At 38.5% G+C, this 14824-nt stretch overlaps 1 protein-coding gene across 2 annotated transcripts in view; it reads left to right on the forward strand.

Annotated features, from left to right (window-relative positions):
- atrnl1b (attractin-like 1b) overlaps window positions 1-14824 on the forward strand; it is a 300343-nt gene that overhangs the window by 131634 nt on the left and 153885 nt on the right. For both annotated transcript variants that reach the window (XM_066693672.1, XM_066693673.1), the window contains exon 22: window positions 7839-7891. In XM_066693672.1, coding sequence (XP_066549769.1) covers window positions 7839-7891 — 53 coding nt within the window. The remainder of the gene's footprint in view (window positions 1-7838; window positions 7892-14824) is intronic.

Consider the following 14824-nt stretch of genomic DNA (forward strand, 5'->3'; position numbering starts at 1 on the left):
GCTCTGTGTTTCTCGGCTGCCAAAACCATTACGTCATCATCTTCTGGGCCCCTGAAGTCAACCATCGTCTGGGTTGATGTCGAAAACTGCCAGCATTGTGACCAGTTTACATGGATTTCATTCTTAAAGTGCCGATTGATAAATTCACTTTGTTAACCTGTGACTACAGTAATAGATTTTGACTTCTGTTTGCCCTCAATGAGGCGTGTTGCTTGACTGTTCCTGCTGTAATTAGTTGGATTTAGTGAGTAGTTTAGTTGCAACAATCACTGAATCTTCTCGACCGCAAATGAGGAGAGATCGAATGTCTGTTCGGTCCCTCACCTCACTTTACAAGAAAACTTGTCTGTTTGGACAGACAAATTACTTTCCTTTAGATCTTTCCTTTCTCTGTATTGGAACACATTACCACCTTTGGTTTTCAAAACCTAGAACCTAGACATAATAAAGATGAAAGCTGAACCCGTTTTAACTATGGAATGGGATTCGCATGGCATCTCCAAGGAAATCTTATTGAAGAAAGCAATGGAGTAATTTGCTGCAAAATAAAAGGCAAATTATAGCAGAATGGACTTGAAATTGGAAAACTGAAAGCCATTATCTGGATGTATTAACTACATTGTGTAATAAGGTTATATCTGTTGTGAAGGAGGCTTAGGTATTATATTAGCAGACTGTTAACAACACAGATTGATATACTATGGCTTGGGACATTGTACAGTATATGTTTCATTGTGTTATGCTACACCATCCTACTTAAATGTACAATCGTCTGGAATCCAGGTCACGCTTTAAATGATGTCCAGGCCTAATTACGGTTTAATACTTCAAAAATCACAAGACCCACTGCCCTGCATGTCCTTCCACCTCAGATTTCCCCCCCATCGATGTTGATTCCTCTACTTTATCACTGCAACTACTGTAACTGTCATGTTTTATCTGAGATACGTGATGGAATATATTCTAAACATTGTTAAAATTGTTTTGGTCTTGACTGAAAAGCCTTAGTAATTACATCCAGTAAGTACTATAGATCTGTTTCCAGGGAGCCATTTATTATACTGTCAAGCTATAATAAAAATCGAAAACTGGGTTCATGGTTATAATTCCAGTTGTGATTTAAAAAACATTAGTTTTCTGCCACATTGTTGTCCAGAAGGTTATGGAAAAACAAATCTGTTTAACAGAATCCCAGTGGGACTGTGCTGCTCTGGTTATGGAGGTATGAACACCTTTGAGTTTGAGTTGAGAGAGGACCATTGTCTGCGTTCATGGATGTTCTGCATATGCCTTCAGTTAAAGAGCTCTTCCCTTTGTCATTTACCAAGCAATGAAACTCTGTTTATAGCACAAGGAAGGAAAACCGTATTGGTAAAATTCTGTATTGGCGCTAAAATCCTGACTGGATGTGCATTTACAGGGTTTTCTCTGTGTCAATACTTATACTGAAAAGATTCAGTTTTTATTATTTTTATTGTGGACTGATAGATGTCACAAAGCATATCCAACCAAACTTCAGCCAGGATCCACAAAACAGCTTTTATAATGACGTTTAAAAGATAGCGATGCTAATTAAAGACTTCACAGGCACGTGACGTGGTTCAGTTTATTAAACAAACAATAAGAATCTCTCCTTCCACAGATGTGATTCGTGGCTGTAAATCTAATCCTTTTACTGAGTATAACTGAGCCCTTTAACACATGTCTGGATCTCTGTAGGATGAATATTTGCTGATGGGAGTGCTGACCGTAAAGCCAACCACGTTATGAAGCGTCCTCGTCTTCTGTGCAGGAGACGGATCATGAACGGATATGTGCAAGTGCTCGATACCTCAACTGCGCGGGGAGCGTTTGAAGCCCTGCGATCTGTGTGGAGAGGCTTGGTCGATAGGATGCATCAGCAGATAAGAGAACAGATTTTAAAAGCCTGTGGTGGATGAAAGTGAAAAAGTGAAAAAATTTAAGATTATGAGAAGCAGAGGTGTGCGTTCTACAACGTATTGAGAAAAGCACCAAACAAATCGAATTATTCTCGGGAGATATCTGGGGTTTTGTTCAATCATTTTATTTTACAGATATCTGTCATAGTGTCTGTATAACCATAAAAAATATGGAAGGACATTTACTTTTATTGGACTTTGTTGTATCGTTCTTAGTTTTTTTGGACCGCTTTCTAGCAGAAAACAGGTTTTCAAATAGGTTTTTTTTTATATATGTTTTAATCATATCGCAATTAAACTTTACAGGTTGAAAGTATACATAATATATCTTTTTTTTTATTGCAATTTTTATTATTTTGCAATTCAAATGACGCAGATCACGAAACTCAATTTTCCAACACATTGATAAGTCAGATTTTTTTGTTTGTATTGTATTGTGATAAGACACCCAGTGGTCATACTTTTACAGGACAGTTTACCAAAATAGCTTTTTGATGGATGTATTAAAAAATACAAAAAAAAACAAACAAAAAAACACCACTCATATGTATGACAGACCCTTTTTCCCCCCCATATATTTATACATAAAATGCCACAAAAAGCAGTATGATGAAAGAGATAAAATTATATAAACATATTTTAACACTGTAAATGTCTGGCTATAATATAAGATCTTAAAACCAGTGTGTGAAATTATGTGGATCTACCTGCCTTGAAGGGTGAGGAAAATGCCTTGGTGCATGGGAAACATGTAATTTTGAGAAAATGGCTGTAAACGCAAATTACAACATACTTTTGAATTTCAGGAAATGACTTTTTAGCACAAATCATTATGAATACATAGTAAATTACCATATATGGACTGGCAAATGTTTTGCTCCAGAGAACAAGCTTTCAAACGATATACGATTCAATATGGAGAGTCGAACTTCTACATGAATACTGCTAACAGACCAACTTTACGCAAGCTGTAGTTATAAAATGATAAAAATATAGATTTAAGATTTATTTGTACATTTCATAAAAGTATGGAAGTTATATTGACAAAATACACTGATATCTGAAAATTGACAGATCAAATCCAAATCATAATTTTTAACTGTGGTGTCTGGACTTCATCTAGCTGAAGTGTTACTTCTGCCTCGATATGCTTAAACAATTTTTTGATCTTAGAAAGTGGTTATTGCAGTGGAAGAAATATTGATACGGTACGGAAAAGTGGTTTTGAAATCCGAGGACTGACCCAAAGCAGACTGGACTTTGAAATAATTTTACATTGGTGTAAATTGGGCCAGTTATTCAAAATGCCCTTTCCCTCACAAAATAACCATGATGACATAAAATCTGGCCCCCTGTCAGTCGGATAAGCACAGTCCAGTTTCTGCATTGTGCGAATATTGCGTGTTATCTTAAAGTCAGAGAGAGCGTTTCTCCAGAGTTTAGCCCTTGACTGCAGTCCAATTACACTACAGATGGCTGCACTACTGGGCTTTCCCACATTGAATTGCAAACCAGTCCTGCCAGACTTGAGGGGTTAAGAGGACATTCTTCCCCCTGTGTTTTCAGTTCGGAAAGTGTATAATGAGACGAACGGGTTGTCTTCTCGGTTGCAGATAGCAGCCTGCTCTTCACTGAGCTAAGAGTACCATGCTCATTTAACTTGTGAGTGAAGGCAGGTACCTACTCATTTTTCTGTAGACAGGAAAAGATACACGCTTTCCTCTGTTAAATTTGACGGAAAAGATCTGGTGCTTTGTTTGATGCTAAGAGTTCTTTGGAAGTGGGTGAAAGCTGGAGAGAGAGGGGCAGGAGGAGTTGGTGGTGGTGGTGTAGAGACATACAAAGCAAACCTTGTTCCGGTTCATCGTCTTGATAAAATTGCTAGTCAGGGCTGGAGGACTTAACTTCTGACAGTAGCTTTGCTTTGGGATTGATCACAACTATCGTAAAAGTACATTGTTTATCGCACGCAGGTTCGGGAAATATGGTTCAAAGTCACGAGCTCTCCCTTTTCAGGTTTATTTTTCTCCCGGCCTGGGCTTGATTCAATGAATACAAAGCGTGCGGCTGAATGATATGGTCTCCTAATGGTCTGGCAGATAGTCAGGCTGTTACCAGTGGGTCAACTGAGTATGAGAAATGGCGAGTTCTGACACAATGGCGCGCAGACAGAAGCATCCGTCTTTCAAATGTATAGGAGGGAGCTTTTGCCCAAGCAAAGCTAGAAATTCAATTCTGGTGCTTATCTGAGTTTCTGTCACTGCTGCTTGATGGTTTTCAATCCTGTTTCTTTCATTCTTTTTTTTTTTTCTTTTTTTTCTTTTAAGTCAATGTGTGTGACCCGCCACCACAGAGGAAAGAGCAAAATCTAAACATAAGAATGAAAGCAGGGCCAGGGAAGGGGGGAATTGTGCTCTGCGTAAATAAATGTCTAGTTAAAATCGACTCCGGTTTAAATTGCCTGCATGTGTGAAAACAAAAATAAATATATACGTCGAAAGGCCGGAACAGAAGTGTTTTCCGCTAGGTTTAGTGAAGAATTATTCCTTCTATGCTGGATTTTCAGTGCAAAAATTAGAAATGTAATTATAGATTTTAAACTGCTTCTCCAGTTAATTACCCCTTTGAATGAGGGGAGACATATTTCCAGCAGGTACGAGCAAAGGTTGGGCATTGTAGCATTTCCTTCATCTTCGCATTCACACTGCATCTGAGAAGGAAGTTGACAGCCTGTTTCAAGAGCTCAATATTCCTCCTTTCCTGTCTGACTGACTGGCATCTCTCTGCATCGAAGAGTGAGGGAAGGTTTTATGAATCTGTGAACTATCACGCAGGCACCCACATTTGCACACACTCTGTAATTGGTTTCACATTATGAAACTACACATTTCTTCTGCAAATTGTGTGAAAATAATGTGTAATGTACACAACATTAAATGCCTCATTGTGCTTTTTAATTTCTGTTTATTCAAATGAAAGGCAATAAGCGTAAAGGCTTAGAAAGTAAGCAAAAAGGCCAAGTCTAGTGGGGCCAGTTGAATAAACAGCAGCTTTCTAGTCCGTCAATGTATTAAGGTTCTGGTTCTTTGTACAATGTCTCTAAAGTCAACGAAAACATAGGGGAGAAACTAAAATCTGATATGGTACAGTTCACCTCCTATCTAATCCCACAGTCGATTTTAGTAACGCATCAAATCGCCTCGTGTAGAAGCTTTGAGAGTCTTCTGACCGTTTCTCCGCTGCTGTTCCTTTGCCAAGTCATGGAAAGGAACAGAAATTAAATATCTTCGTCACTGCCCTAATGTGTCCGAGGAGAGCTTAACCGTCTCTGGGGTCGCTGGTGCGTTTCCAGCCCTTTTCTGAGACTTTGAACGCCGAACACTTAAAAAAAAAAAAAAAAAAACCTAAAAAAAACCCAAACTGTTTTGTTTTTTCCATTACAGTGTAAATAAGGTATCTAATCAGCTTAAATTGAAACAGATTGCTGCCATTTGTGCATAAGTGTTAAGTGTTGTGTGTATTGGTAAATTCCATTAGGGAGCCCAGCGCGGCCCCTTAATGCATATCATGCAGCTGTCATGAATCTACTGTAGATTAATTAAAGAAAGAAGTTAGAAAATAAATAGAATCAAGCCAACAAATTCACAGCGGTGCTTTATAATCCCAGACACCACAAAGGCATGGGGCTGCAAATGGAAATACATGAGAGAAAAACATAAATGGACGTAGCAGATTAAAAAAACAGGTCCGTTGGTCTGGCTTGGGCCAATGTGGTGTTTTCCAGTCTTACCAGTGGTCTTGATTGGGATGAGGCGGTCAACGGGTAAGTTTCCACTTGTGTTGTTCTTAGTCTAGGCCTGGTGCCTTGAGGATAAATGCAGATCAGCTGAAGGTGCTATCCTGGACTCGGACGATGTAATAACCCATTGTTTATTCATTTCTTCTTTGCATGCGACAATTCTCAATTACCATCTCGTGTTTATACCTACATTTCTACATCAAAGCAATTGCTGTTCTGTGCTCTACAATGGTGTCTCTTTTGTTCTTTATTCAAACAGTGTGTGTGAGACTCTGTATTTCCATATTGCCCCCAGGTTCATGAAAAAGAAACTGATGGAGTGATTTCAAATGTGCTTCAGGTGTTTATAGGGTTGTGGATACAGCATGTTTTTTTATTTTATTTAATAGTGTTTTGTGCTGCCGTTCACAGCAGAGTTTTCCTCTAGTTTCTCACCGAATGTAAACGCTGTCCTCTGCCAAATTATTTTCTAAATGAACGATTGAGTTTTGGCCAGCTTTGGTGTCGGTCCTGGATGGAATACAAAGTTATGAATGATGGTATTTTGGTTTGGGAAAAATAACATTTTCAGAGAACTGTGGATTGAAAACAGCATTCTCTGAAATTCCTTTTCAACACCAGTCACAGCTAGAGCTCAGCAGAAATGACGACTAAGCATTTTAAATTGTACCAGATGAATGATTAATCCAGCATCAGCCAAACACCACTAAATAAACATTTGGATTCCTTTACCACATTTACCACCACTTAAAGTTTAAACCTGATGTGTGTTTTTTTCCCTAAGAGGAATACCACACATTGAAGTTGTTAGGCTTCACAAAAATCATTAAAAATGCAAATGTAAGAGTCCCAGCAGGCACTCTAAACATTTCTGTTTGGTTTTGGTACATTGGGAGTTTATAAACTTAGTGGGGTGGAAAACACTTCATGAATATGTGACGTACTGTGTAAATGAGGTGAAATTATGGTTGTTGCTGTGCGTTTACAGTATTCATGAAATGCAGGCTACTGATTTATAATGCTTCTGTAAATATTTCATATGAATAAAGTGTTGCCCACCATTAAATACAAGCAAAATGAATTCACTTGGAATCTAATAAAGGGCAGCAAAGTCTCAGCTGGTAATGTGTTCTGCTAAGAGAGTCGATTAGGTCCTACAGTGCAGAAATTGCTGGTTTGAATCTGGGCTTATCCAGATGGCTGTGAAACCTCTGTGGTTTGCAATGTGGGAAGGATGTGGGTGGCTCCCCAACTGTTCTGAACTTTGGGGAATAGATGCCGTATTTATTAGCATTCAACTCACCTCTTTGCAGACCTAGCACCGGATCTCTCCAGAATCTCCTGACAGAGTTAATTCTGGAGTAAAACAACATTGGGCTGATTAACAGTTGGCAATGCTGACATTGGGTCATATTTAAAAACAGAAATGAGAAAGAGAGAAGATTCCAAGCTATATAAATAATAAATAACCAGCACTATTCCGTTAATTATTTTGTCTTGCGTGTCTTGATTGTAAAATGTTACTCTCCAAAAATAGAAAGATGTATTTACAATGGAGACATCTTACAGTACATTTCTCTGCAGTACCGTATCTTGTTACTATCCCTTTTGTGCCTTTTCTACTCTGTGGAGTGGACTCTGTGGGATTTGTCGAGTAATACGCCAAAAATTCAAGGACACCTTAACAATGTGCCTAGACATGGGGCTTTTGTTTCCGATGCCTACTATGACCATGGGAGAAAAGGTGGAAGAGGAAGGCTAATAATGGTGTGCATTGTATTCGGCAACAGCATGTAGGTGCAGAACGAAATGACTGGGCAAAGCACATCAAGGCCCTAGGTTTGTGGTGAAATTACCTCTGAACTGTCGCACACACTGTGGCTCCAACTTAATGAGTGAAGGATGGTATAAGCCATATATTTACATACCCTGGATGAGAAGAGCCAATTTTTGCCATAGCAAAGCTGACCCTGTTGTTGTCTGGAACCGCAGTTTGTATGGCCAATCAAATTGATGCATCTGTTTGATTTTCTTTTTTTGTTTTTGTGTATGCAAGATGTGGTTAACTGGAAAATTGATGTATGTCTCTCTCATTGCAGTTGCGACTCAGAGAACCGGTACCTGGGCAATCCACTGAGGGGGACGTGCTACTGTGAGTATTGGTCTTCTGCGATTCATTCAGTTTGGGAATGAGCAGGGGGGAACGAATCTAAAGTTTCACAAACCTATGGACTGTACCCCATTATTTGGTAATGCTATGGAAGATGGGGTTCAGGCTAGCATCCCTAGTGAATGTTGAAGATAAAAAGTCAGATCGTCACTAGGCAATAACCCCAATTGAGTACATGTGGGATCTCTTCGACTGATCCCTTTGAAATGTATTGGAAGTAATCCCAGTTTCCAGGGCTCTGTTTTACAGGTACTTGGGCAGGAGACTTACACAAATGCACAGTCCAGAATTACTGTCCTTGTCCAAACAATCTGTAAGTTGCATCATGGAGGCCTCCACAAAGTATTGACACACAGTTCCAGAATAAATCGTTTTCAGGCTTGAGTTCATTCATCTTTTTCTCCCTTGTGTATCTACAATATCCATTTGTCAAATAGAAATGAGCCTTTACTTACATAGATTACTCAAGTCTTAAGTAATCTCAGACCCTGACTATGCAGTGTGTGTTTAGGAAGCTCTGTTCTGTGGTATCCGCAGTCTCTGTTTGCTTTAATTGATCATAACTTGAAGATTAGATTATCACAGCTGATGAGACATTCAAATTATATACTAGGTTTAAAATTGTGTGATGGGATGCTGCAGAAATCGCAATAGGAGCTTTATGCATTTGGGGAGAGTTCCAGGTATTTAATGATACTCACTAGTACCAGTAATTAAAGCACGATTAATGCTTGTTGTTTTTTCAGGGTTATTTTTATGGTATTTCCAGGTATTTGCTTATGAGAAAACTTTGACCTGAGGCTTTTAGGCTCTTAAAGACACAGAATATAGGTTTTATTTTTCTTTTAAAGTAACAAACACCCCCCAAATCTCTGTTCGTACAACATTAGTTTCAGGAGAAAGCAGCACATCAATCCCACTGACTGGCCCTCGAAAACTGGGCTGCCTTCACGCACCGCGCACGTCATTTACAAAATGAACGCAATGACAGTCAAAGTCAATGACCTATATACACGATTACAGCTTCATATATTTAACAATATCCTCCTTATTTGTTTTAGTGAGAAGGAAATGACTTCCCCCCCCCCCCCCAATTTGTGAATCCGCACTTGAAATAGGCCTCCACTGCTTTTTTGAAGTGACCTCTGTGGAGAGAGAGCGCGCAGAGAGTGGAGTGGATATTGACTCTGAGAGATGGGTAACTTTATAGCTGTTGACCCCCAGCCTTTCTAGTGTCCTTAACTCTGAGGCCCGAATGCTGCATTTATAAGCATTAGACTCCATTTGTTTTCTGACGGGGCCAGAGCTGAACTCATCATAGCTCCTTATATAGATAATGAACGCTGTGATTTCTTCTTGAGGGAGAACGAGACGCCTTTCTTGAATGCGCTGCCCAGGGAACTTGGGGTTGGAGGTGCTCTCTTATTAATGGAGTGGTTCTGGGGATTTGTGAAATTTACGGGAGTGGATTATTTTATTTTACATTTGACACATGCCGCACAGTTTTCTCCAGTTGAGACAAATCCGGGATTGTATACAGGTGAAGTGAAGGCCCGCAGCTAGATTGTTTTAAGTATTATTCTTGAAATTGAATACGCCTCCCAAAGCAAAGCAGTCAAATAAGGGCGCATGTGAATAAAATGAGGTCCACAGATACATTTCCTTCTCCTACCAAGACTCAGAGGATTTACTCCTTTAGACTTTCCAGTGTGGTAGACTTGAATAGGATGGGGAGTATGTTTTGATGCACTAATTGCGGGGTTGGAGAGTTGTACCATAAAGAGTGGCAATGTATTAAGCAAAATTGTCCCATGAGAAGAACCTAGCCCTGGCTCTCTTCTGTAAATATAATCATAGCTGATCAGAAAGCAAAATGCTGGGTGGTTTTCACAGCTTTTTGGGATACTGGACCCTGTCCTGACATTATCTGGCCACTAATCTCTCACTATGTAACTATTCACAAATGCATTACAAGGCATTAACATGTCAAGTATCACGTTAAAATAAATAAATCTATAGACAGTTTAGAGTTGATTTCTAAAGATTGTCTTTCCCTTTGTGGCAAATGTGGCAAACTTTTTCCATGGTATATTTAGGCACAAGACAGGAGTGATCTGCCACAAGTCTAGCTGACCAATTTATTCTGTTGCAGCTGCTCTCTACTCATTCCTATCCGTGGGTGAGGATCGCACTGCCAGAACCTCTCAAACACTTGACATCAGTGCTTTCATAACTTCTCATTCCACAAAAGTAAAAATACTAAAGAGGCAAAAAACATTTCATTAAGAGTAAAAGAGCCCTCGATTTTTTTTTTTTTTTTTTCCCTGACCATCTTGTTTGATTTTCAAATTCTGATCTTACTTCTGACTAGGCTGAAAGGGTTTGCGTCTGTCTGCAGCTGAGTTTGTGAGCAGTTATTTGTGATAATGGATGGAGCACTGTAAGAAGAAAAAACAAGATTCTTACATTTATATGTGAAGATTTGTCCATTTAAGGCATGAAAAGGAGTAGGATTGTGACCAGAACCCACATAAACTAAACATTAGCGCGGTAAAGTTTTGTCTGGGTTATGTGAAAGTTTCTGCCCTGGAGTTTATCCGAGAAGTAGGGCAATCCTCGCAAGTATTTAGGATCAAAACCCACATGTCACACTGTTTCTTGTCACCAATTCACCACCTCCATTCCCAAAGCTTCTGAGGAGATGACTGCACTTTTGACTTGTGGTATAAATAAAAATGAAACATCCAGTACTTTCCATGAGTTCAGTGAAATCCATCTAGATGTTTTCTACTAAATATGGAGCATTTTTCCTCTTGGAATTATGATGTTATAATAAAAAGTAGTCTTCCTGGTGTCCCATCATATGAGCAACTTTCTCCATATACAAGTGGCCAGTTTTTCACCCTAGACATCGTCCACTCAGCACATCCACTGGCTTTTGTTCATGTTATCTAAAGCCCATGAAAGTATTTAAAGTTGCTATGGCTATCCTTTGGACAAATATTCAATATCACTACTGGGTTTCCACATGTCATTTCAAGTCCCTGGTCATTTTTACACAAAGTAGTTTGTGCACTGAAGTGAGATGTTGTATTTCTAAATACACAAAGGCATTTGTCTTGAACTATAATTATCAATATAGTATTGAAAAGTTATCCCCAGAACGCACAAAAGGTTTTGAGGAAGAAAAAAAAAAATCAAACAAACATGGAAGTCATTTACTTTTTCCCCCCAAGGGTAGCCATATCTCCTTTAAAACGATTTATGTCTAAGATATAGTCTTATGACCTTCTAGACTAGCTTTTTTAAAACATATATAGCTGTTTTTCGTGCAAAACACAATAACTGGTTTGGAAAAAGTGCCCAGGGTATATTTTAGATTTTCTTGGTACCTTGTATTAAAGCTAAAATGGAGAAGCTCAACAATCCATATACTGTACCACACCAAAGCATATACTGTCTCATATACTGGCTCATTACATTTTCTGTCTGCTCAGACAAAGACAGGCTACCTTGGATGAACTTGGTTTATTAAAGAGATTTGTTTTTTTCTTTCCTTAAAAAAGAAAAAAAGTGAAGTGGTTAAGGGCAGTTATTTTCAATGAGCTTTCTGCAGTGCCGGTCTAAACAAAAGCCTTTCAAACTGGATCATTCTCTGCATCAAAACCTGATGTGAATTAGCAAGGCAATCTCCCACACAAGGCAGTGGAGCACATTTCAGCGAAGGGCTCTCTACCCCCAGGGCTGTCATCTAAAACGGGGCAGGAAACAAGACTGGGCAGTTAACTATGACTATAGGCCTTAATGTATATAATAGGCTTGAGAGGGTGCTGTAATTTTCCAGAACGAAAGCAGAAGATCTGTTGATGGAGACACTGCATGGGGGTATTAACCAGCAAATAATAGAGATTTCTGTGATCACCCCAGATAAAATAATTATCCTTTTTGTTAAGCTCATTGTATGCACACTGACAGCATAAATACTAAGCAATAGGATAGAATGGCAACTTGATTTTGTACTCTTTAATTAGTGTAGATTAGAATATACAGAAAAATATTTACATTTGATACAAAAAAGGGAGTTATCGATATGGATTCAATCACAAATGGCAAGCCTGCTACTTGGTGACTTTACGTTTTAAGAAACATTTATGTAGTGGAAATGTACCATCAAATCTATGTGCATATGGTGATGCCACCTCCAGCTCGGTAGAAACCTTCATTACAATGTAAACATTCCTGCTTGAATAAATTAATGTTTCACTACACATGTTCAAACTTTATTGTGTAAGCATCTATTTCCCTGCACAGTTTGTTAGTACACTTTAAGGCATGCTCTTATTAAAGCTTGTAATGTATAAATATACTGTTATACGAATATACTGTTAGGAAATGCATGTATGGCAGCTTTATAGTGTAGACTGGATTCGTAAGCCAGTACAAACTTGCTTCTTTTGCTAAAAGATGCTCGTTATATGCAATTACATTATGTCTGCCCAAAACTTACTTGGCACTGAGGGGAAAAAAACACGTCAGATCCTTTTTTCTGTACTTACTCCCTCGGAGCAATCATTGCAGTGTATTTGTTATGCCTTGTTGAAGCTTTCAAACAATGGCCAATTATAAGGAACAAGTGCAAATTCTGCATTAATTGGACATTGACTCCTGTATTTGGAAGCCATTTTGTATGTAACAAGTAATATGGACTCCAGATATAAAAAAATATAATACAATAATTTTGTCAGTTACTGCAGTCATTGCTTGTCCAGTTGTGTAATGATCAAAGTCATTTAATTTGTCCCTGTTCCCCTTTTACTGCAGGTTTTCTTAAACCCAGGTTAAGATGAGAGGACCGTAGTGAATGGTATTAAAAGCTGTTATTTTAAGGAGAATAACATGTATAAGTGAATACACATTAAAAAAAGACAGTTTTAAGCCAGAGAATGTGCAATCTTTCTTTAAAAAAACAAAACTCAGACTTAAAAGGCTGTTTTGACATAGATTCTTGCTTGCAGAAACAATGCAATTGAATAGAAGCAGTCAAAGTGTTGGCATGGATTGAATAGTCAGGCACATCGCAAGAACCAATTATTAAAGCAGGCAATTGTCAGTGCTGTGCAAAAGTCATTTTTGATGTTTGTATTGTGATGCATAAGAAAATTTAAACATTGTACAAAAGTCTTATTCAAATAAGAGAGCACCATGAATTAAAATGTGTGTGTACCCTGCTTCAGTCACTATACCATCAATTGTCAGCATTTTACCAATAACAATTCAGGATATGCACCTTCATGCTTGCATTTAACCTCCTCCACGCTCAATTGTTGGCTTCATGCTTGATTATTTATAATTTGCACTTCATCTCTAGTTGGATCCAAATAACTTCTGTACAGCTGATGAATGAACAATGACACCAGAGCCTCCTGCAATTTCACCCCATTGTTTTCATTTGTTAATAAGTCTAATGTGTTATGGTAGTAGACCACACAAGTGGAGTAACATTTGAGTAAATTGTTAATGCTCATAACATTCATATATTGTAACTCATGATGTGTCTGACTTTTCCACAGTAGTGTGTGTATAAATTAATATACAGTCAAGACCCCAAAAAGTTAATGATATTGAGATGTGCAAATAATGGGAACATCAACAATGCAACACAACAAAGAATCAAATCATTGCCCTGAAAAATGTAAATGACACAGCAATAAACAAAATATTATCAATCGAAATGCGATCATTCGAAGAGTCTCAGAATTAAACAAATTCCACATATGGAGCAATGCAACAGTCATTCGCCTTCAACAAGAAAGGAGATGATGAATATCTGAAGAACTATGGACCCATTAGTCTTCCTCGCTTCTGATACAAAATAGTTACAAAGAAATGTACACGCCTTCAACACAACCAGGACTTCACCCAACCAAGAGAACAAGCAGGATTCAGAAGTCTTCCCATTTAGAACACAATGGATAATTTACAAGTTGTTCGAGATGTATTGAAAAGATGCAGAGTATGTGATCATCTCCTGTTGAGTAAAATAAAGCATTTGATTCAATTTATACAAACTCAGTCAACTGGGCTCTAAGAAATCAAAACATTCAAGTAACGTATAACTCTATAAATACTAATTGAATTGAGTGACAATGGGTCAGACATTGTAAGAACGGATCAAAGATGGTCAAAGGGAGCAATCAAATGAATGTCAATTTTTGCGTGCGGTGGACAACTTCAGACAGGCCAGTAGCTGCTGTAAGAGATGCAAAACATCTACAGTGAGGGAAAAACGTATTTGATCCCGTGCTGATTTTGTATGTTTGCCCACTGACAAAGAAATGATCAGTCTATAATTTTAATGGTAGGTGTATTTTAGCAGTGAGAGACAGAATAACAACAAAAAAATCCAGCATTTCAAAAAAGTTATAAATTGATTTGCATGTTAATGAGGGAAATAAGTATTTGATCCCCTATCAATCAGCAAGATTTCTGGCTCCCAGGTGTCTTTTGTACAGGTAACGAGCTGAAAAGTTTAACTCTCTTAAAGGGAGTGCTCCTAATCTGAGCTCGTTACCTGTATAAAAGACACCTGTCCACAGAAGCAATCAATCAATCAGATTCCAAACTCTCACCATGGCCAAGACCAAAGAGCTGTTCAAGGATGTCAGGGACAAGATTGTAGACCTACACAAGGCTGGAATGGGCTATAAGACCATCGCCAAGCAGCTTGGTGAGAAGGTGACAACAGTTGGTGCGATTATTCGCAAATGGAAGAAACACAAACTAACTGTCAGTCTCCCTCGGTCTGGGGCTCCATGCAAGATCTCACCTCGTGGAGTTTCAATGATCATGAGAACGGTGAGGAATCAGCCCAGAACTACACGGGAGGATCTTGTTAATGATCTCAAGGCAGCTGGG

The sequence above is a fragment of the Amia ocellicauda genome, chromosome 20 (genome assembly GCF_036373705.1).
Source record: "Amia ocellicauda isolate fAmiCal2 chromosome 20, fAmiCal2.hap1, whole genome shotgun sequence".
Taxonomy (NCBI): Eukaryota; Metazoa; Chordata; class Actinopteri; order Amiiformes; family Amiidae; genus Amia; species Amia ocellicauda.